Raw genomic sequence first — 24,838 nt, forward strand, 5'->3', positions numbered from 1 at the left:
AGTCATTATGGAAGGCTCCCAAAGAACATAGGGACCATTCACCCAGTTTAAAATGTTTATCACACCCATTTTTATATCCAATATTTCCCAGCAGAAATCTTTCTAACTTCTCTATGTGGTGGCAAAGAGTGTCTGCTTTCTGAAGCATAACTATCAAGATAGATTTGGACTTAGTAAGAGAAAAACAGAATTAAAAAAAAAATTTTAATGTTCCCATGTTTTAAGAAGGAACTTTTCTGTTTATCTGTACTAGCCACCCTTTCTCTTTCTTATTGCCCCAATTAAGATTATTGTTGATGATTTAGTCACTAAGTCATGTCCAATTCTTGTGGCCCCATGAACTTTAGCCTGCCAGGTTCCTCTTTCCATGGGATTTCCCAGGCAAGAATACTGGAGTGGGTTGCCATTTCTTGCTCCAGTGGATCTTCCCAACCCTGCGATCTAACCCACATCTTCTGCATTGTAGGCAGATTCTTTACCACTGAGCCCACCGGGGAAGCCCAACTACAGTTTTGACCCATGTAATCGAAGCTGGAAGGCACTTGAACCACATCTCTGTGGGTCAGTGAACAGACCTGGCTAAGTGCACCCAAGTTTGAGACCATCCTTACTCTCACATGCAGAATTGCAACACTAAAAGCCATATTTCTAAGGAATTAAGCCCATCAACAAGGGCAAAGTTAGCACTTGCTTCCTTTAATCAGCCACATGAAAGGGAGAGAATTTGGATCTGAAGTCATCTATACTTGGCAGACCACTGGTGTGGTGTGTGTGTGTGTGGGTGTGTGTGTGTGTAGGAAGGGTAAGTATAAGGTCTACTTCCCAAGGAAATGTTTGACATAGTCCTAAAGGAGCATGTGTGAATTCAGAATATTCAGAGAAACTAGAAAGGAATTCAGCTCTAGGTGTTCATAGCAAACAGACAGTCATAGTGTGTTAAACAGACAGTCATAGTGTGTTAAACAGACAGTCATAGTGTGTTAAACAGACAGTCATAGTGTGTTAAAGGGGGACACTGTCGCAATAAGCGCACACATGTCTCTGGAACTCTTAAGTACAGAACTGATAGAACCTAATCTAGGTTTTAGTTGCTCTTGGCAGTGTATCTCCCTATGGTTGATTTTAAGTTTATTACTTGGGACTGAAGTTCTATCTGTAGGTTTTCAATGCCTCACAGGGTCAGATATTTTTTCATTCACTCATGCATTCATTAATTCAGACATTCATTAAGTTCTAACTACAAAGCACCATGTTATGCAATATAGATAATTCAACATGGACTAAAAACTTAATTTCTATTCTCAAAGAACTTAAAATCTAATGTGACATACACTCAAACAAAACATAGTTAAAGCTAGGCAGCAATAAGTTCTTTGCAAGAGCTGTTGCCAAAATAGGATTACTGTACAAAGAAAGCAAATTATGAAATCTTATCAAGAGCATCTGTGGTGCTTTCAAGGAGGAAGAAGTATTTGAGATGAGCCTTCAAAAAGAATTTCAACAGATAAGGGAAGAGAAGAAAGGAATCCTGACTGAAAGAAAATCATAAGTATGTGTGAAGGCTTAAAGACCATGGGCATGACATGTGTTAGAAATGGAGGTGACCAAGTGCACCCAGTCTGTGGCACAGGTGGAGGCCTATGTAGATAGTAAGGTTGAAGAGTTAGATCACAGTTAGATTAAGAAAGTCATTTATGACCAGGATGAAAATTTTGGACTTATATAGCCACCTGAGATATAGCCATCTGAGAACCTAGACGTTTCCTTGTTTTTGATGAAGGAAGTACCATCATACTAAAATCCATGTAGCTTGGATTTTAGACAGATAACTTAGAAATTATGTAATTAGATAAGGATTGAAGAGCCAGAAAAAAAGCTATTCAAGTTATCTAAGCAAATGAAGATGGGGAGCTGAGCTGGAACAATAATTGTCATTGGGAATCAGGAAGAAGACAAACTCAAATAAGATATGAATTTCTTGTTACTATGGGCTTCCCTGGTGTCTCAGACAGTAAAGAATCTTCCTGCAAGGTGGGAGACCTGGGTTTGAGCCCTGGGTCAGGAAGATCCCCTGGAGAGGGGAATGGCTTCCCACTCCAGTGTTCTTTCCTGGAGAATGCCATGGACAGAGGAGCCTGATGGGCTACAGTCCTTGGAGTCACAAAGAGACTCGACTGGGTGACTAACACGTTCACTTCTTGTTATTTGGACAATGGTGGCAGTGAGATATGAAATAAGAAGCAGGAAGAAGAGTTTATAGAAGAAAATTTGCTCAACTTTAGATATCATGAATTTAAGATGCTGGGTCATCCACAGGGAAAAACAGCTAACAACTTCCCAGGACAACTTAATCCATTCCCATGGTTTCAATTACTATCTGTATGCTGCTGCTGCTGCTGCTGCTGCTGCTAAGTCGCTTCAGTCATGTCTGATTCTGTGCGACCCCATAGACGGCAGCCCACCAGGCTCCCCCGCCCCTGGGATTCTCCAGGCAAGAACACTGGAGGGGGTTGCCATTTCCTTCTCCAATATCTGTATGCTAATAACCCCCAAATCTGTATTTATGCTTTAGGCCCCACCCAGTCTGCCAAATATATCCAGTCAACCACCTAGTTTTCTCAATTCTATCCCCTAGGTATATTTAACGGAGAAGGCAATGGAACCCCACTCCAGTACTTTTGCTTGGAAAATCCCATGGACGAAGGAGCCTGGTAGGCTGCAATCCATGAGGTCGCTAAGAGTCCGACATGACTGAGCGACTTCACTTTCACTTTTCACTTTCATGCATTGGAGAAGGAAATGGCGGCCCACTCCAATATTCTTGCCTGGAGAATCCCAGGGACGGGGGAGCCTGGTGGGCTGCCGTCTATGGGGTCGCACAGAGTCGGACACGACTGAAGCGACTTAGCAGCAGTAGCAGCAGCAGGTATAATTAAACTCTAGTAGCTTTTCTGCATTCCTCAACAGTCTCCAATCTAGCCTCTTATTTGGCCCCACTTTATTTTTCACATGTAACCATGATAATCTTTCTCAAACACAATTCATTCTTTTTATACTCATATATAAACATGAAAGGAGCTTTCTTTGCCTTTAGGATAAAGTACAGAATATTTTGGAGAAGGCAATGGCACCCTACTCCAGTATTCTTGCCTGGAAAATCCCATGGATGGAGGAGCCTGGTAGGCTGCAGTCCATGGTGTCGCTAAGAGTCGGACACGACTGAGCGACTTCGCTTTCACTTTTCACTTTCATGCACTGGAGAAGGAAATGGCAACCCACTCCAGTGTTCTTGCCTGGAGAATCCCAGGGACGGGGGAGCCTGGTGGCTGCCGTCTATGGGGTCACACAAAGTCGGACACAACTGAAGTGACTTAGCATAGCATAGCATAGCATAGCATACAGAATATTTCCTATTGCTAAAACATCCCACATTCTTAGCCTTTTCAGTCCCATCTCTTGTGACTCACCCACAGGATACCCAGTGTTCCTGAAATCTGTCTTGGATCTCTGTCTGTGAACAAATGGAAGATATCTTGCTCTCCTCTGTCCATCTATTTATGCTGGTCCCTCAGCCTATGTGTAAAGAGTAGGAAGGGAAAGTAGTTTCAAATCCATTTTTTTCCACTTGAACTTCATCAAGTCAGTCACAACTTCAGCCATCCTCCATAGCCACACTCAGTTTATTCTTTTTTTTTTTTTTAGATTTTTTTTTTTTAATGTGGACCCTTTTTAAAGTCTTTATTGAATGTGTTACAATATTGTTCCTGTTTTATGTTTTGGTATTGTGGCCACAAGACGTATGGGATATTATCTTCCTACTGCTGCTGCTGCTAAGTTGCTTCAGTCGTGTCTGACTCTGTGCGACCCTATAGACGGCAGCCCACCAGGCTCCGCGTCCCTGGGATTCTCCAGGCAAGAACACTGAAGTGGGTTGCCATTTCCTTCTCCAATGCGTGAAAGTGAAAAGTGAAAATGAAGATGTTCAGTCATGTCTGACTCTTAGCGACCCCATGGACTGCAGCCTACCAGGCTTCTCCAACCATGGGATTTTCCAGGCAAGAGTACTTGAGTGGGGTGCCATTGCCTTCTTCAATTATCTTCCTAACCAGGGATCAAACCTGCACCCCCTTCATTGGAAGGCAAAGCCTTAACCACTGGACCTTCAGGAAGTTCTTCAGTCTTTTCTTTATTTTTAGGATCAACAGCATTGTTCTTAACTTCCCACAACTGTTCTTAACTTCCCTTCCTCTATTCCAGAGCAGGAAGTAATTTATTTTAGTCATGAGATACTGATGACATTCTTTTTTTCTCAGAGCTCACATTTATCTCAAAGATCTATTTTTTTCTAAGATGTTTGCCTATAACTAAAGAGAGTATTACTCCTTCAATATGCACTATAATTTAAACAGAGCATTTTCCCTAAGTTTGGCAAAAAAATACCTGAAACTTTGTATGGTTTAATCTTTGTTTCATTGTTTTAATATTTTTTAATAAATTCAGTCACCACTTAACTAGGGAAAAATATGTTCTTATAGTAAGAGTCATTGATTCATGAAAGAACACAAGATTAAAAAGCAAAGGAATGGGGCATAAGATTAAGCAACAGAAAGATGAGTTTTTTCCTTTCCTTACACACCATTTGACCTGGATGCTTCATTTACATGTTTGGAGGGATTAAGTTTTTCTTCTTAAAAATAGGTATTGTGATATAATTTTTGTGTTATAATTTATATGTATAGCTCTTTCTTAATCATTACTAGTTGATTCTCCCAGAACATGTTGGGTATTTCTTACATCCACTTTATTTATTTTTTTTTTAATTTTATTTTATTTTTAAACTTTACATAACTGTATTAGTTTTGCCAAATATCAAAATGAATCTGCCACAGGTATACATGTGTTCCCCATCCTGAACCCTCCTTCCTCCTCCCTCCCCATTCCATCCCTCTGGGTCGTCCCAGTGCACCAGCCCCAAGCATCCAGTATCGTGCATCGAACCTGGACTGGCAACTCGTTTCATACATGATATTTTACATGTTTCAATGCCATTCTCCCAAATCTTCCCACCCTCTCCCTCTCCCACAGAGTCCATAAGACTGTTCTATACATCAGTGTCTCTTTTGCTGTCTCGTATACAGGGTTATTGTTACCATCTTTCTAAATTCCATATATATGCGTTAGTATACTGTATTGGTGTTTTTCTTTCTGGCTTACTTCACTCTGTATAATAGGCTCCAGTTTCATCCACCTCATTAGAACTGATTCAAATGTATTCTTTTTAATGGCTGAATAATACTCCATTGTGTATATGTACCACAGCTTTAAAAAGGAGAAAATTCAAGATCATTTATATTTTAAATCATGGATCCAGAAATTCGCACACTAGAGCTCTTATTATTTCTATTTTCTCTTGCTGAACATGCCTCTTCTACAGAAGACAAGAATGGAGATTTTATTTACATTTATTGAGTTTTTTTTGTTTGTTTTGTTTGTGTGTTTTTGTTTTGCTAAGATGTTACATGCAGGATTGCCCGAGCTAAGCGGAATCCAAGACCTGAAATATGTGTATAATAATCTTCGTCCACAAGATACAGACCTGGAAGCAACAAGTCATTTTACCAAGTAAGACTAGCTGTGAATGTATGAGTGTGCATGTATTCTTGTGTACAGACACATCTCACATTTGTGATGAACTTAGGGTGAACAGTCATGGGTATAAAGCTGTCATTTCCACAACAAGCTTGTGTCTTTTACCCCAGGGACAGAAAAGCAGCAATGCGGACTGTCTAGCAGGAGGCCTTAGTCAGCGTTTCTGTAGCAAAAGCTATTGTTTGCTAACCAGCCTCTACATGTAACACATTACTCAGTAAAGAGGTCAGAGAGCTGTCAGAAATAAATTGGTTGTTCTACTTGAACTATGTCCTGAAAAACAATTTGGAAAAAGATTTATGATGGGATATGGACTCACTACTTTCATCTCTAAGACAATACAAATGTTGGAATATTTGGTGACTATCTTCTGTTGTTAATCTAGTTTTTATTAAGCCGGTCTGGGAAAACACTAGTGAACAAGAAGATAAGAGTCTGGGCACAATATGCTGATTATCAGTTAGATTCCAAATCTGTCAAGTGGGTGGTTCATTTTATAATACAAAAATCTTTTGAACTTTAATTTTTGAAAGGATAGAAAAAGTGCTAGCAGATTTTAGATGTTCCATAAACATTAGCTGTAATCATTACCCTAGTAAACATTTTAAGGAGAGAAATACAGTGCTCTTTCCTGTAATTTCTTAATATTGAATCTTGTGTGTATATTCAGTCACTCTGTCGTGTCCAACTCTGTAATCCCATGGACTATATAGCCCACCAGTCTCCTCTGTCCATGAGATTTTCTTGGAAAGAACACTAGAGTGGGTTGCCATTTCCTCCTCCAGGGGTTCTTCCCAACCCAGGGATCAAACCTGCATCTCCTGCATTCCCTGCATTGGCAGAGAGATCCTTTACCACTGAACTTCCTGGGAAGCCCAATATTGAATCTTATTTGAGTCTAATTTTTAATTGTTCTAATATTTTCAACTGGCAGTTAGTAAACACAAATTATACTTTTGTAATGGATGTATGTTCTGTCTTTTTATTTATTTATTTATTTATTTTTAATTTTATTTTATTTTTATTTTTATTTTTTTTCATACATGATATTTTACATGTTTCAATGCCATTCTCCCAAATCTTCCCACCCTCTCCCTCTCCCACAGAGTCCATAAGACTGTTCTTAGTTTTGCCAAATATCAAAATGAATCCGCCACAGGTATACATGTGTTCCCCATCCTGAACCCTCCTCCCTTCTCCCTCCCCATACCATCCCTCTGGGTCGTCCCAGTGCACCAGCCCCAAGCATCCAGTATCGTGCATCGAACCTGGACTGGCAACTCGTTTCATACATGATATTATACATGTTTCAATGCCATTCTCCCAAATCTTCCCACCCTCTCCCTCTCCAACAGAGTCCATAAGACTGTTCTATACATCAGTGTCTCTTTTGCTGTCTCGTACACAGGGTTATTGTTACCATCTTTCTAAATTCCATATATATGCGTTAGTATACTGTATTGGTGTTTTTCTTTCTGGCTTACTTCACTCTGTATAATAGGCTCCAGTTTCATCCACCTCATTAGAACTGATTCAAATGTATTCTTTTTAATGGCTGAGTAATACTGCATTGTGTATATGTACCATAGCTTTCTTATCCATTCATCTGCTGATGGACATCTAGGTTGCTTCCATGTCCTGGCTATTATAAATAGTGCTGTGATGAACACTGGAGTACACGTGTCTCTTTCCCTTCTGGTTTCCTCAGTGTGTATGCCCAGCAGTGGGATTGCTGGATCATAAGGCAGTTCTATTTCCAGTTTTTTAAGGAATCTCCACACTGTTCTCCATAGTGGCTGTACTAGTTTGCATTCCCACCACTGATAGTAAAATCTTTCCCACACAGGTATTATTTTTCTCTCCTTTTCCCAGAATGTATACTGTAGAATCTCTCTCCATTCCAAGGGATTAGGGGGAGTTCATGGGAATGTATGTTCTAAACACTCAAAGAATTTCACTTTTGCAAAGAATCTCTGTTTCATGAACTTTAATGGATAGGCTGCTCTTGTGGTTGAATAGTAGAAATATGACAGAATATTAGAGCTAGAAGAGCCCTTATTGTTAATTTATTTATTTATTCTGACAATAAATATGCAAATCAGAAAACTGAGATCCAAAGAATTAAGGGCTTGCCCATGATTTAAAGAAGTAGTAAGAAATAGAGCTAGGTTAGGGCCCAAAGCTAAGACTTTGATCCCATGCTCTAGGGTTTTTTTCAGCATTCAACATTGGAAACTATATGATATGATTAAGGAACTCCAGGCAGAGGCCCTGTCAAAAATATACCTTCCTGCTATTTGGTTTGTTTCTAAAATTCTACCATTAGTGATTATTTATGTAGGTCTGGGTTTTTCAGTCTTAACCCTGAATATTCATTGGAAGGACTAATGCTGAATTTGAAGCCCTGAAAATTTGGCGACGTAATGTGAAGAGCCAGCTCATTGGAAAAGACCCTGATGTTGGGAAGGATTGAAGGCAAGAGAAGAAGGGGACAAAAGAGGATGAGATGGTTCGATGGCATCACCGACTCAATGGACAAGAGTTTGAGCAAACTCCAAGAGATAGTGAAGGACAGGGAGGCCTGACCTGCTGCAGTCCATGGGGTTGCAGAGTCAGATATGACTGAGTAACTGAACAACAACAGAAATGCCCTTTAATAGTAAAATTACCTCTGAAAGAAGCAATGGTGTATATCTACTTGCATGCTGAGTTGCTTTAGTCATGTACAACTCCTAGAAACCCTATAGACTGTCACCCACCTGTCTCCTCTGTCCATGGGATTCTCCAGGCAAGAATACTGGAGTGGGTTGTCATGCCCTCCTCCAGGGGATCTTCCGGACCCAGGGATTGAACCCACATTTCTTATGTCTCCAGCATTAGCAGTCGGGTTCTCCACCACAAGTGAAACTTCAGTTCAATTCAGTTCAGTCTCTCAGTCATGTCCAACTCTTGCAACCCCATGATCCGTAGCACTCCAGGCCTCCCTGTCCATCACCAACTCCCGGAGTCCAACCAAACTCATGTCCATTGAGTCGGTGATGCCATCCAACCATCTCATCCTCTGTTGTCCCCTTCTCCTCCTGCCCTCAATCTTTCCCAGCATCAGGGTCTTTTCCAGTGAGTCAGCTCTTTACATCAGGTGGCCAAAGTATTGGAGTTTCAGCTTCAACATCATTCCTTCCAATGAACACCCAGGACTGATCTCCTTTAGGATGGACAGGTTGGATCTCCTTGCAGTTCAAGGGACTCTCAAGAGTCTTCTCCAACACCACAGTTCAAAAGCATCAATTCTTTGGTGCTCAGCTTTCTTTATAGTCCAACTCTCACATCCATACATGACTGCTGGAAAAACCATAGACTTGACTAGACGGACCTTTGTTGGCAAAGTAATGTCTCTGCTTTTTAATATGCTGTCTAGGTTGGTCATAACTTTCCTTCCAAAGAGTAAACATCTTTTAATTTTATGGGTGCATTAAACATCTGCAGTGATTTTGGAGCCCAGAAAAATAAAGTCTGGCACTGTTTCCACTGTTTCCCCATCTATTTGCCATGAAGTGATGGGACCGCGACTGAATGCTGAGTTTTAAGCCAACTTTCTCACTCTCCTCTTTCAGTTCATCAAGAGGCTCTTTAGTTCTTCTTCACTTGCTGCCATAAGGGTGGTGTCATCTGCATATCTGAGGTTATTGATATTTCTCCTGGAAATCCTGATTCCAGCTTATGCTTCCTCCAGCCCAGCATTTCTCATGATGTACTCTGCATATAAGTTAAATAAGCAGGGTGACAATATACAGCCTTGACGTACTCCTTTTCCTATTTGGAGCCAGTCTGTTGTTCCATGCCCAGTTCTTACTGTTTCTTCCTGACCTGCATACAGGTTTCTCAAAAAGCAACTCAGGTGGTCTGGTATTCCCATTTCTTTCAGAATTTTCCACAGTTTATTGTGATCCATGCAGTCAAAGGCTTTGGCATAGTCAATAAAGCAGAAATATATGTTTTTCTGGAATTCTCTGGCTTTTTCAATGATCCAGTGGATGCTGGCAGTTTGATCTCTGGTTCCTCTGCCTTTTCTAAAACCAGCTTGAACATCTGGAAGTTCATGGTTCATGTATTGCTGAAGTCTGGCTTGGAGAATTTTGAGCATTACTTGACTAGCATGTGAGATGAGTGCAATTGTGTGATAGTTTGAGCATTCTTTGGCATTGCCTTTGGGATTGGAATGAAAACCGACCTTTCCCAGTCCTGTGGCCACTGCTGAGTTTTCCAAATTTGCTGGCATATTGATTGAAGTACTTTCACAGCATCTTCTTTTCGAATTTGAAATAGCTCAACTAGAATTCCATCACCTCCACTAGACCTCCATTAACTTTTTTTGTAGTGATGCTTCCTAAGGCTCACTTGACTTCACATTCCAGGATGTCTCACTCTAGGTGAGTGATCACACCATCATGATTAACTGGGTCGTGAAGATCTTTTTTGTACAGTTCTGTGTATTCTTTCCACCTCTTGTTAATATCTTCTGCTTCTGTCAGGTCCATACAATTTCTGTCCTTTATTGAGCCCATCTTTGCATAAAATGTTCCCTTGGTAGCTCTAATTTTCTTAAAGAAATCTCTAGTCTTTCCCATTCTGTTGTTTTCCTCTATTTCTTTGCACTGATCACTGAGGAAAGCTTTCTTATGTCTCCTTGCTATTCTTTGGAACTCTGTATTCAAATGGGTATATCTTTCCTTTTCTCCTTTGCTTTTTGCTTCTCTTCTTTTCACAGCTATTTGTATGGTCTCCCCAGACAGCCATTTTGCTTTTTTACATTCCTTTTTCTTGGGGATGGTCTTGATCACTGTCTCCTGTACAATGTCATGAACCTCCATCCATAGTCATCAGGCACTCTGTCAGATCTAGTCCCTTAAATCTATTTCTCACTTCCACTGTACAATCATAAGGGATTCTATTTGGGTCATACCTGAATGGTTTTGTGGTTTCCCCCACTTTCTTCAATTTAAGTCTGAATTTGGCAATAAGGAGTTCACTTCTATGTGCCACTTAGAAAACTACAAATATTAGTTGACAATTGACTGTAGCAAAAGACACTAACTTGAAGTCTTGAAGAGGTGTTTCAGATCCTCAGTTTTCAAGGATGAGGGACTCTCAAGTTGCCTCGATTAGCGGGGGCAAGGGACTAATGAGAAATCCCAAGGAAGGACTGGCTAACTGCCTGCCTCAGGAAGAACAGAAGGTCTATCACAACGCCTGGAAGGTCCTTCCAGATTTGTGTTGAGGGCAGCTCTGGGGACCTCAGTGAATAGGAATCAGCCTTTCACTTAAGCTGCTGACCTTGCTACAGTTAACTCCATCCAAGGTGTATGGGTTCACCTGGTACCAAAAATAGTCCCCTCAGGCTATTCCATCAGGATCTGACTGGGATGCCCTTCTTTAAAGTGGGCTGCAGGAGGGCAGACACAATGATTGGCGTGTCAGTGAGACAGGGTAGGACAGGGGAGGAATGGAGAGAGGGCCAGAAAATGTGGAGTTTGAAAACATGATTGTGCATTTTATGTGTCATGCTTGAAAGATGCAGTTATAGGCTGCAGTCCACAGATAGTCCCTGCTATCATTTAGAACAAAGGGAAAAACTATATATTAGATGAAGACTGTTCTTTCAGGATGAGGCCATAGAAAAAAGGTAAATAAGCTTTGTCTGCCAGAGTCTCATCCCTCCACATCCTCCAACTTCATCTGGCACACTCAGATCTGTGAGGGATGGAATTGTAGAGATGGGAGAGCTTGCCTGTGTGGACTCATCTCCCCTCCCCATTGAGAGGACCTGAACAAACAAAGGAAGAGGATCTGAAGCCCGTAGACTTCTGGCGGAGAGCTAGATCTCACTATCTGCCTGCATCTCTCTGCCAGGCTAATTTTCTCACTTTCAGATGTTATGTGGTACATTCAGTTAATTAAACTTTTTTCTACAACTTTATAGTCAAGAACTTGTTCTCCTTGGGAGACTTAAAACGCATCTGGTCATCTAAACCACAGCACATTATTACTCTGTTCAGTAATTGTCTTTGACTCACCATTTCCTACCTCTTACTTTTGAGGAACTTATAACTTGATTGTCTTTATTGAGGTTTATCCACACCACCTCTGTTATTCCCAAATGAATTCTTGTCACGGTAGATCAATTTGGCAATATACTTTCAGTCCTGCAGGTCTTCCCTGGTGGTTCAGTGATAAAGAATCCACCAATGCAAGAGATGGAGGAGATGCCAGTTCAGTCTTCCCCTGGGTTGGCAAGATTCTCTGGAGGAGGGCATGGCAACCCATTCCAGTACTCTTGCCTGGGAAATCCCATGAACAGAGGAGCCTGGTGGGCTACAGTCCATGGAGTCACAAAGAGTCAGATACCACTTGGCATGCATGTATTCATTCCTGCTTTGTCTTATTAACTTGTGTGTACAGCCTCATCAAAAATGGCTCTCTAAGAATCATAAAATTACTAGAAAAGTGGAGGGTGTCTGATCTAACTTTTAGTCCTATCCATCCCTTGAGACTCTGGACATCATCCACAAAGCCTTTTCAGATTATTTTAATACCGATAGCCATCTACGGGGTTGCACAGAGTTGGACACGACTGAAGCAGCAGCAGCAGCAGCAGTCTTCTATAACTCTACAGAACATGTACTATTTCATGATATGCCTAATTTATTACTGAATTATATACTATCTAGTATATCACCTAAGTTAATCTGTTGGTTGGTTTAATCAGTTTCTCCCAAGTAAAACAGAGGACTTATTTCCACTTCTAAAAGTATCTGAATGTGAAACAAGCTCTAGTCCCTTAAAATATATCAAAAAGCTTAACTTCACAGAAAATACAATTTTAACATGAAACATCAAGTGTATAAAACTCATATAATAATGGCTAATATTTAATACAGTGCTTCTTACATGTCAAACCTTGTTCTAAGTACTTTTCATACAGTAACTTGTTTAATCATCATGACAAGTCTATGAGGCAGTATCACTTTTCTCTACATTTTTAGATCAGGAAATTGGGACCCCAGAGAAAGAAAATGATTTGACAAAGGATACAGCCAACAGGAGACAAAGCCATGATTCGAATCCAAGGGCTCATGCCCCATAGTGCAGGGTCTTAAGTTCTACTGTGCTCAGATGCTCCCCTCACATGTGAGGGCTACTGGAGTTGCGCTGCTTCATAATTCAGACCACAGTTTTCTCGAGGTTCTTCGGAGCCCATGCTGGCTGCAGGATGATACTGTGACCTTTTCTGGGCACCTCTCTTCGTTCCTGAATACCCCGAGCCTTGGCAGACCGAGGGCCTTCCCAGAATTATTATTCTAGCTCTGTACTGTGCCACCATCAGGTGCCCCCCAGTGTTTGGTTCAGGATGGTGGCCCTAGTGGTAAAGAGCCCACCTGGCCATGCAAGAGCTATAAGAAATGGCAGTTTGATCCCTGGGTTGAGAAGAGCCCCTGGAGAAGGGAATGGCAACCCACTCCACTATTCTTGCCTGGAAAATCCCATGGACAGAGGAGCCTGGCGGACTACAGTCCATGGGGTCACAGAGAGTCGGACATGACTAAAGTACACACACACGCTGATACAGTGGTTGGGCTGGGAGATCCCCATGGGATAACTTGATTACTGATGCCAAGACTACCCCCTGCCTTCCCACTTTTGGCACATTGCCAGATGCCTTGAACCTGTATTTTTTTCTACTTTTCTTCTCAGAGAAATCTCCAGGAGACTCACGCTCCCACTAATTTCCAAGAGCCTGTCTCAGTAGTATCTTTTGTCCTAAAATCTCAATTATGTACCTTTATTTTTTACATATGATTTAATATGCTTTGAGATTATCTTTTCAACTCTCCTTTAAGTTCCTTGGTCAGTATCTGTAGATCAAATGTTTAGGGTCTTTCCTATCACACTTTAGATCCAGCACTTTGAGGAACCTATTATCAAGGTTCAAGAAGCCTTGAATTGAATGTGACTATGATTCTTTACCAGTTAAGAAGTTACTTAAACTCTCTATTATTTAGACATTTAAAAATTTAAAGGAAATTATACAATATTCTTCTGTTAATGCTTAACATATAAAGTGAACTTATAAAAACAGAGTAGTGAATTGAAAACAATAAGGAAGCCTTAAAAAATTCTGTGTGCTCATTTACTTGTCTGGATAAATAATACTGTTATCTTAAGCTATGTTTTCTGAAATTATATGAATATCAAAACTTAAGGAAAAAATTGAAGTGTCGATGATAGAGCACATAATTTACCAAAAAGAAAACCAAGCTCAGTAATGGATCCAGCAATGCTCTTGGGGCCTCAATGAGTGTCATTAACTTGGGTATACTTATGAGAGCCCTGGTATATTTAGACCCCTTGTTCTCTTTGTTCTAACGAGCTAGAAGTATTTTATGCCACTTTTTATTCTGATATCTCTACTAAGATACAGATAAAACTAAAATGAAAATCAACCCTCTCCCACCACCACTACTAAACTCAGAGATCTGGGTCATGAATGAGGACTAAGCCATCTGAGACACAGCATGTGTGGGTACCTTAAGTGCCCGCATCCTGACTACAGTATTAGCATTAAGAGGTTGCCCCTCTTGACCCTCTTCGAGACTTGAAAGAAATAAATGGCTTTTCCCGTGTCTCTCAGGGAGTACTCTATTCATGAACAACACAGGATCCTGCTTCACTCTTGGGTATTCACATTCTGGGTTAAGAAATGATCACAAGAGCTTCAGAGGATGTGTGACATTAAAAAATCATATTACAATGAATAGCATTTAGAGAAAAATGAAAATAAAATTGGTTTACCGGCCACAAAGGTTTTTTACCTCATTGCCAACTCCTCTCTCTGCTTCCCTTACTATTTTTTGTTTTACTCCCCTTACAGCTGTGAACATTCTGTTGAATAGAATCAGCAAAGGATCACAACTCAGTCCCTGCAAATTGATACTCTCATGTAATATCTCTGCCGAGCCCACTGCTAGGCAACAAAGGCAACCATCCATTAAAGTGCCATCCAAATGGGTTATTTCAGAATTTTCAGTCACTCTCAAACCTCAGGCGAGCTGTCCTTTAGAAACAGGCAACCTATTTCACAGGCCAGACTGGGATCATCAAGCATAAATTTCCTGGCCTACCTTCCCTCCTAAACGCAGATCCTGCTTTTCACTTTACCCATTTCCTCCTCCAGAAATACAAGAAGACATTTCCCATGTCTTCCCAGATAATCCGTTTGGCCTGCCACGCGGATTCTTTGGTTTAGTAAGTATAAGATCTCCTGCTCTTCAGCTAAAACTGAAGGCAGCTTGAAGAAAAACAGAACCCCAGACTTCAAAATAACCAATTATTTGCATCAGTGTAGTATTTTGATAGCAAGAACTAGATTCTATCTGGTATCTTTGGGGAAAAGAGTTTATGTGGATTCACACTGTCACCTAACAAACTCCAGAAACAGATATGCCTGGCCAGTTTCTATTGAAAACGAAGGCCTTCTCTTCTGCTTATCTCTACCTAGCAAATACTACTTCTCTTTGCCTATTGGCCAGTATTCTGTCATATAAATTCCAGAGAGAGACTGTCTAATTGACTTAACTAGTGGCCTTTATTGCTACTGGACAGGGTCCTTCATGCAAAGCCATCATGGATTCGGTTGACCATTCTTGTTCTCACCATGGGCCACCCCTTCACAGAGAACAGCCTGGAGCTTGTTCTCTGAACTCTGGGCTTTAGAAGGAACAATCTTAATAATGAGGGGTCATTGGGTAGTACAGGCACAATGACTGTCCCAAGAAGTACAAGCATGAAGCTGCTGAAAATGTTGATGACATCCCAAAAGGGTGCTCCCAGGCCTCACATCACAAACACAGGAGTCAGAGTCCCTTAGCTGACAAAGTATGCAGACACGGTGCCAGAAATCCCCAGTGTCACCAGCATTCCTTCTTGTTTATTTTTCATGGCTATAGGCTTCCCAGGTGGCACCAGTGATAAGAATCCACCTGCTAATGCAGGAGATGCAGGTTTAATCCCTGAGTTGGGAAGACGCCCTGGAGTAGGAAATGGCACCCACTCCAGTATTCTTACCTAGAGAATCCCATGGACAGAGGAGCCTGGTGGGCTACAGTTCATGGGGTTGTAAAGAGACTAACACAACTGAGCTTGCACACCTAACCTAATAAGGTGAGACAAGATTCCTTATGCTCAAATGTCTCAAAACATAGTTCAATGGCTTTCTACCTGGTTTCTCCTCAAAACTGAGAAACAGAGTATGGGACAGGAATGCAGATCCCTGGGCTCTTTTATCATTAAAATTTTTTGATTTTATTTTTTTAGGACTTTGCAAATTGTCATCTTATTGTTCAGTTGCTCAGTCGTGTCCAACTCCCTGTGACCATGGACTGCAGCACGCCATACTTCCCTGTCCTTCACTATCTTCCGGAGTTTGCTCAAACTCATGTCTAGTGAGTTGGTGATGCCATCCAACCATCTCATCCTGTGTTGTCCCCTTCTCCTCCTGCTTTCAATCTTTGCCAGGATCAGGGTCTTTTCCAATGAGTCGGCTCTTCACATCAGGTGTCATCTCATGGATTGCTGAATTCCACAAATATGAGTTAAAGTTTTCTTTTGCCTTAGCTTAACTGTTGATACCTTCAAAAATGAATGCTCCCAAGAAAAACCAAATAAAAAACAGGAGTTAGAGGAACTAACAGTTATGACCTCCAACTTTCCTTAAATTAGGACAGCAGATTCAAAGGGAAATGTAAATTAAACTGGCATTTCCCAAAAAAAAGTCTTCCATTAAAAAAAAAAAATGTAAGAACTAATCTGAACTAAATTGATTTTTAAAACTACTATTTTTTTAACTGCAGATAGGACAGCTTTTAGAAGGGCTTCCCAAGTGGCACAGTGGTAAAGAATCAGCCTGCCAATGCTGGAGACACAGGTTTGATTCCTGAGTCAGAAAAAATCCCCTGGAGTAGGAAATGGAACCCACTCCAGTATTCTTGCCTGGAATATCCAATGGACAGAAGAGCCTGGTGGGCTACAGCCCAAGGGGTCGAAAAGAATTGGATATGACTGAGTCACTGAATACACACATATGATAGCTTTTACAATAAATCAAAAAAAAAAAAAAAAAAAAAGCTGGCTTTTAGGGCAAGGTGGGGATTGAAACCTGGAATGTCGTTTTGCTGGCATAGTACTTATACATAAGACTGATGCTGCTGAGTCGCTTCAGTCATATCCGACTCTGTGCGACCCCATAGACGGCAGCCCACCAGGCTCCCCTGTCCCTGGGATTCTCCAGGCAAGAACGCTGGAGTAGGTTGCCATTTCCTTCTCCAGAGCATGAAAGTGAAAAGTGAAAGTGAAGTTGCTAAGTCTTGTCCAACTCAGCAACCCCATGGACTGCAGCCCACCAGGCTCCTCCGTCCATGGGATTTTCCAGGCAAGAGTACTGGAGTGGGGTGCCACTGCCTTCTCTATACATAAGACTAGTCCATCTATATTTCCCTATATTTTTTTAATTCCATTTGCTCTAATTTGGCTAAATTTTGCAAGAAGCCTCCATAAGAAAATTTAAAAATTACTTATTGTGTTAAAAGCCATGGGAGCCTGGAATTCTTGTTTGTATGCAATTGGGTGCCTTTGATGAAATTTGCCTAACACTTGCTGACCTTGTAGATGAATTCTGAAGATTTGAAGATTGGACTTGGAGGAGAGCAGTTTTTTATTCTTGTAGCCAAGTTCTAAACTATGAGGTAGGAGAAAAGAGAAAAAGATGAGAAACTCTAAAGTTGCCTCTTATTTTAATCCCTATCTAACATCTCTTTTGTAGGATTTCAAGAGTGTACCATAAGTCAGCTTCCACAGAACCATAAATCTGTACATTTGTTTTCCCGTGTATCTATCTTACTAGTTTACTAGTCTATATATATATATATATATATATATAGGGCTCATATATATATTCATTTTTTTACTTATTTAGTAGTAAGCTTTCTTAAATAAAATTTATAAGGCTTCCCAGGTGGCACTAGTGGTAAAGAACCTGGCTGCCAATGCAGGAGACATAAGAGACACAGGTTTGATCACTGGGTAGGGAAGATCCCCTGAAGGAGGGCATGGCAACCCACACCAGTATTCTTCCTGGAAAATCCCACGGACAGAGGAGCTTGGCGGGCTAAGTCCACGGGGTCACAGAGTTGGATAAGACTGAAGCTACTTAGCACATACACATTCTATTTCTAATAACTTTTTATATGTTACTGCATTTGATTCTGTCAATAGTCCCAGGGGATGGCATGGTTTAGTCATCAACTATATTTCTAGATGGTAACAACTGAGTCTCGTGAAAGCTAACTGACTTTCTTGAGATTACAGACAGAACTGATAAGTGAGTTTAAAAGAGAACAAAACTGATTTCTTGCATAATAGGTGATCTTCCCAGGACTCTAAACAAAATTATGTGGGGGAAAAAAACTACATAGGAAACTGATAATCTCAGATAATATGGATGTGCTTTAACTGTAGTGTCTTTGGATTAGTTGAAAGAACATAGTGAGAGAAAAAAACCTAAATGTTTATAGCTGTGTTTCTCAAATTAGGGTACCGTGCCATCAAAACTATATGAGATTAACATGAGATATCCATTTTTAGTATCTAATTTTTTAAGGTTAGACCATGAAGCTTAAATTTTTATCTTGACACAAATATATATACATGTTACAAATCCCCAAATCATCAAGTGCTCTCTTTTTAATGTCAGATAAACTTGAATTTTTTTAAATAAAAGTGCATAGAGAGGAATTAAAAAAAAAAAAAAATGGTGTACCAAGACTGCATCAGCAATGATTATTCACTAAATTCATTTCAGAATGATAATTTTTTGGTTAAAAATATTTTGAATACTTTTGAATACTTATTGGTCCAATATAAATTTGTAATGATATAGGAATTACCATGATAGCGTATTTTATTGAGAGTTAGATGAAGAAATTTGTTCATGGAGAATGTCAGTTGAAACTGTTTACATATGATAAAATGACAGTGTTGATGGTAAAATAAGAACATTCTCATGCAAATTCCTTCACAGAAAAGTCATTTAAGAAGTTTTCCATGAGACTATTAAAGAGATTGACCAGTAAAATAGATCAGTGTTTTATCAAACAGCAAAATGATATCAAACTTCAGCAGTAGAAATATGCATTTTTTGAAATTCCCATCATGTGTTGCCTGAGAACCTTCACTCAGTCGCCTAAACTACACCTTTAGGCCTTCAATGGTTGGCCTTCCCTAGTAGCTCAGATGGTAAAGCCTCCGCCAGCAATGCAGGAGATCTGGGTTCAATCCCTGGGTGGGGAAGATCCCCTGGAGAAGGAAACAGCAATCCACTCTAGTATTCTTGCCTGGAGAATCACGTGGACAGAGGAGCCTGGAAGGTCACAGTTCATGGGGTTGCAAAGAGTCGGACATGACTGAGCGACAAAACACGCACACACACTTCAATGGTTACTCCCATGTAGTTTATGAAGCAATTAGAAAGTTTTGCCATTTTATTTATTATATAAATTTATATTAGTAAAAATATGAACTCAAAATATACAGTATTTAACCTGAGAAGAAAAAAAAAAAAAACTGACATGAAAGATTAGACCTGAATTTGACAGTTTTCTGAGACTGATAAACTCAATTGTCTATTCACACATAGCTAGGAAACCGATTAGTAGCAGTTGTTTCTGATGATAAACAGTTTAAAATATTTATATAAAAAGGTACATCTGTTCTGAAGTAGAAAAGAATTTGTACATCTGTTAATGATGGAACCTATTGTTTAGGAAATTTTATCTTATTTTATGTCCCTTTGGACTATGTTCCCTAGATCCGAGAAATACTAAATTTTTTTTCTAAGTGTTATTTCTGTATAAAAACCAAAGGCGCATTGTTTTAGTGCTTTTATCTCACCTAGGAATTCCATACTAATCTATTGGCTTGTGCTCAGTTGCTCAGTTCAGTTTAGTTCAGTTCAGCTGTTCGGTCGAGTCTGATTCTTTGTGACCCCATGGACTGCAGCACAAAGGGCCTCCCTGTCCATCACCAACTCCCAGAGTTTACTCAAACTCATGTCCATCGAGTTGGTGATGCCATCCAACCATCTCATCCTCCGTCATCCCCTTCTCCTCCTGCCCCCAATCCCTCCCAGCATCAGAGTCTTTTCAAATGAGTCAGTTCTTCACATCAGGTGGCCAAAGTATTGGTGTTTCAGCTTCAGCATCAGTCTTTTCAATGAATATTGAGGACTGATTTCCTTTAGGATGAATGGGTTAGATCTCCTTGCAGTCCAAGGGACTCTCAAGAGTCTTCTTCAATACCACAGTTCAACAGCATCATTTCTTCGGCGCTCAGCTTTCTTTATAGTCCAACTCTCACATCCATACATGACCACTGGAAAAACCATAGCCTTGACTAGACAGACCTTTGTTGGCAAAGTAATGTCTCTGTTTTTTAATATGCTGTCTAAGTTGGTCATAACTTTTCTTCCCAGGAGCAAGTGTCTTTTAATAGCATGGCAGCAGTTGCTCATTCATGTCCAATTCTGCTCTGAGGTCCCCAGTCCTAAATTGCATCATATTTAACAACACTAGTTTATCTGACCTGTTAAATCTGACACTTGAGAAACTGGAGATGGATTTAGGTGAAAGTTGCCTTAAAACTCTAGGTTTATCATAAGAGTTCATCCTTCACCACTAGTCTTCTTGCATCTTGACTGTTGAGAAATGTAAGAATAAGGCCTGGATGTGTGTGTTTGAGATTATGTGAGCATGAGTACATCAGAACTCAAGATTTATGATTCATAGTCCTACCTTCATGAGAAGTGAGTACATGCTGTTACCATAAAGCTTTCCATCCCAATACATAAAATGTGCTCAGTAAATATTTGTTGAATGAGTGAATAAATTGTAAGGTCTCCATAAATCATGATTAGTATTATACTCTTACTTTTATTATTGTCTTCATGTCTTTAAACTGCTGATGAGGAAAGAAATGAATGTTTTATCCTGTACTACCTACCCATAAATTCATAAAGTCAAAGGACATCTTTAGAAATAATGAACACTGTGGAAATGAATAATGATCAAGGTCATATTTTAACTTTATTAGCAAATTTTGGCCAAGATTGATATATAATAATGGGAAAATTTGGATTTTTTTTAAGCCTAATACCAGAACAAGATAAATGGGCTTGAAGTTTTATAAAAAATGAGGGGGAAATTATTAAACATTATTGATTTATATTTTTAACATCAAGGACATGGCTGATTCTTCGTAAAGAAATCACTGCATGATAACTTTGATGGATGCCAACCCAGAAAACCAGTGTTTATTACATTCGATATCTATTCCTCTTGGAAAATTTTAGTAAGCTCAGAATAGAAGGAAACTTAGATAAACATGTATTTTAAAGTGAAAAATTATGAGCATTAATGTCATTAATGTCAGAAAAAATATAATAATGCCTCTATCTTTATAGTAAAGCTCTATATTTAAGATTTGCTATATTATTATTTTCCACTTGAATAAGAAAACAAAGAAAGCAATTCCAGATACTTTTCTTTTAATTTTTGAAATAATAAGAATTTAATACAGTAAGTAGTTACAAGATAAACATTCAAGAGTCAGTAGTGAAAAAAATAGAGGGGGAACTTTATATGATCACCTAAGTAGATACAGAAAATGCAGGTATTAAAATTTAGAATCACTGTTTTTTCAGCTCTCTAAAAACAAATAGAAGTGTCCTTAACCTGTAGCTAAAAACTATAGAAAACATTGTGTTTAGTGGGAAAACATTAAAAGCTTTTCCCTTTAATCAAACAAACCAAAAATGCCTGCTATTACTATTTTCATTTAACATTGAACTAGAAATCTTAGTAATGTAAAAGGTAACAGAAAACTCTGTCATTGTTTTCATATAACATGACTGTGTCCATTCAAATTTCAAAAGAATATACAGTATATTGTTAGAAATAATGACTTAAAATCTACTCATATATTAACAGTTATTAGGTAAAATTTAGGAAAAACTAGAATTTAAAAGCTATGATAAATCTAACAAAAGATATGCAAAACATCCACAGAAAAAAAATTCTAAAATTGTACAAAAGGATGTAAAATGAGACTCAATTAAATGGAGAAATATGCCATGTTTAGTGGTTGTATGTTTCAATACTGTGAAGATGTTGATTCTCCCCAAATTAATTTATAGTTTAATAAATGCCACTCAAATGATTGTTCATTTATTTTGTGTATGGGTAAGCTGGATAAGCACATCAAGCTGAGCACATCATGAGAAATGCTGGGCTGGATGACTTACAAGCTGGAATCAAGATAGGTGGGAGAAACATCAACAACCTCAGATATGCAGATGATACCACTCTGATGGCAGAAAGCAAAGAGGAAGAACCAAAGAGTCTCTTGATGAAGGTGAAGGAGGAGAGTGAAAGAGCCGGCTTAAAACTAAATATTAAAATAAACTAAGATCATGGCTCCATTACTTCATGACAAATAGAAGGGGAAAAGGTGGAAGCAGTGACAGATTTCCTCTTCCTGGGCTCTAAAATCACTGTGGATGGTGACTGCAGCCATAAAATCAGAAGACGATTTCTTCTTGGCTGGAAAGCTATGACAAACCACAAAAGTCCATACAGTCAAGGCGATGGTCTTTCCAGTGGTCATGTACAGTTGTGAGAGCTGGACTGTAAAGAAGGCTGAGCACCAAAGAATTGATGCCTTCAAACTGTCGTGCTGGAGAAGACTCCTGAAAGTCCCTTGGACAGCAAGGAGATCAAACCAGTCAATGTTAAGGGAGATCAACCCTGAATACTAATTAGAAGGACTGATGCTGAAGCTGAAACTCCTGTATTTTGGTCATCTGATGCGAACAGCCAACTCATTGGAAAAGTCCCTGATACAGGAAAAGATTGAGGTGTCAGATAATGAGATGGTTGGATGGCATCATCGACTCACTGGACACGAATTGGGTGAACTCCAGAAGATGGTGAAGGACAAGGGAGCCTGGCGTGCTGCAGTCCATGGGGTCCCAAAGAGTCAGACATGACTGGGTGACTGAACAACAACAGAAGCTTGATAAGCTGATTCTAAAATATATTCAGGAGGTCAAAGGACCTAAATTCATGGGAAAAAAAAAAAAAAACACTTAAAGAAGAACAAGGTAAAAGAATTTTCAAGACTTATTGTAAATTCTAGCTATTTAAGAAAATGTAGTATTAACACAGAGATAGACAAATTGACGAGTGCAACCAAATCAAGAGGCCAAGAACAAGCCTATATGTATGTAGACCATCGGTGTTGGACAAAAGTTGAATCAGTGAGGAAGGAATGGTCTTTGCAATGGAAAAAAAAAATCGGTTAAACTAATCATTGTATATCTATACTTCCAGATAGATAATTTTTTTATTCTATTTATTTATTTATTTTTTATTTTATTTTTTAACTTTACAATATTGTATTTTTTTAAATAAAGTTAACTCTATTTTCTGAAATAGGTTATTCATTCAACAAATATTTGGGGGCTACTTACATTGCACAAGTTATTGGAAAATTTTTCTTCCAAAATATATTTGTTGTTGTTCAGTCACTAAGTCATGTCGGACTCTTTGTGACCCCAAGGACTGCAGCACGGCAGGCCTCTCTGTCCCTCACCATCTCCCAAAGTTTGCCCAAGTTCATGTCCAAAATATATTACTGTTAAAAAAGCAGATTACATTTCAAATAATTGTGATTCTTGATTCTTGCCTTTTTTACTTCCATCTCACACAACTTCAAAATTCTTACAAAAACATGCTCCCTTTATCTGCCTGATTCCCTTCTTCCCCTCCTCACTCTGTCAGCCACACTGAAATTTTTTGCTGTCTGTTAAGCACCAGTCATCCATCTACCTCTGAGCTTCTGGATGAGCTGTTGTTTCTTTCTAGAATATCCTCCAACAGAAATTCCCGTGGTCTGTGTTCTTGGCAAACTAAGTTTATCAAATCACTCCACCCATATTTTCAGTGAGATTATCCCTGACCATCCTGCTTAAGGGGTTTCCCTGGTAGTTCAGCTGGTAAAGAATCCACCTGCAATGCAGGAGACCCCAGTTCGATTCCTGTGTCAGAAGATTCTCTAGAGAAGGAATAGGCCATCCACTCCAGTATTCTTGGACTTCCCTTGTGGCTCAGCTGGTAAAGAATCCACCTGCAATTGTGGGAGGCCTGGGCTTGATCCCTGGGTTGGGAAGATCCCCTGGTGAAGGGAAAGGCTACCCACTCTAGTATTCTGGCCTGGAGCATTCCATGGACTGTATAGTCCATGGGGTCACAAAGAGGCGAACAGGCCTGAGCGACTTTCACTTTCATCCTGCTTAAAACGGCAACTGTTTACTACCGCATATTCCTTCTCCCCAGTTTCTATCTTAGTTTCTTCTATGGTTTATATTACTTTCTCAAATCCTCTATTTTTATGTTTATTTCATGATACTTTATATTCACATTATAGAAAGTTTATAAGGGGAGACATTTCTGTCTGGTTTTCTCACTGGTATATCCCAGTATGCACCTGGCATATAATAAGAGTAAAACTAGCGCAAGGGTCATCTGTGTCTGTGTGTCTGCTCATTTGCACAAGTGTATAGAGGAACCGCAAAAGAAAACTACCACTCTTCATACTGGCTATCTGGGGGGAGGAGAGTGGTAACGGAAGAAGGATGAGGCAAACCTTTTATATTTTACTTAATATTTTACTGTGCGGCTTGAATTGCATTTTATTTCTAAAAAAGCAAATATTTTAGTGTGCCTGGAATTTCTTTCATAATTCATAAAGCATATCAAATAGGGTAGCAAAACCCCAAAACTGTGGACAGCATCCAAAACAGAACTAAGTAACAAGGTATTCCTAAGAACAAGCAGGGAAGGGCAGATCATTAAGTTACAAGACCTGTGTAACAGAATCTTATGGGAGGAAGCTAAGGAAGCCACAGTTACCTGGTGGACCTGAGAACAAGGCTTCACAGAGCTCACAGGTACTCGTTGGAAAGCTGAGCGGGCCAATTTGATAAGCTATGAAGCAGCTGAAATGGGGAAGGACTTTTACACAC

At 39.6% G+C, this 24,838-nt stretch overlaps 1 protein-coding gene across 2 annotated transcripts in view; it reads left to right on the top strand.

The window, feature by feature from the left end:
• PIK3C2G (phosphatidylinositol-4-phosphate 3-kinase catalytic subunit type 2 gamma) overlaps positions 1–24,838 on the top strand; it is a 460,044-nt gene that overhangs the window by 335,313 nt on the left and 99,893 nt on the right. For both annotated transcript variants that reach the window (XM_055571258.1, XM_055571268.1), the window contains one exon: positions 5,513–5,622. In XM_055571258.1, the coding sequence (XP_055427233.1) occupies positions 5,513–5,622 (110 nt within the window). The remainder of the gene's footprint in view (positions 1–5,512; positions 5,623–24,838) is intronic.

This window comes from Bubalus kerabau, chromosome 1, assembly GCF_029407905.1.
Source record: "Bubalus kerabau isolate K-KA32 ecotype Philippines breed swamp buffalo chromosome 1, PCC_UOA_SB_1v2, whole genome shotgun sequence".
NCBI lineage: Eukaryota > Metazoa > Chordata > Mammalia > Artiodactyla > Bovidae > Bubalus > Bubalus kerabau.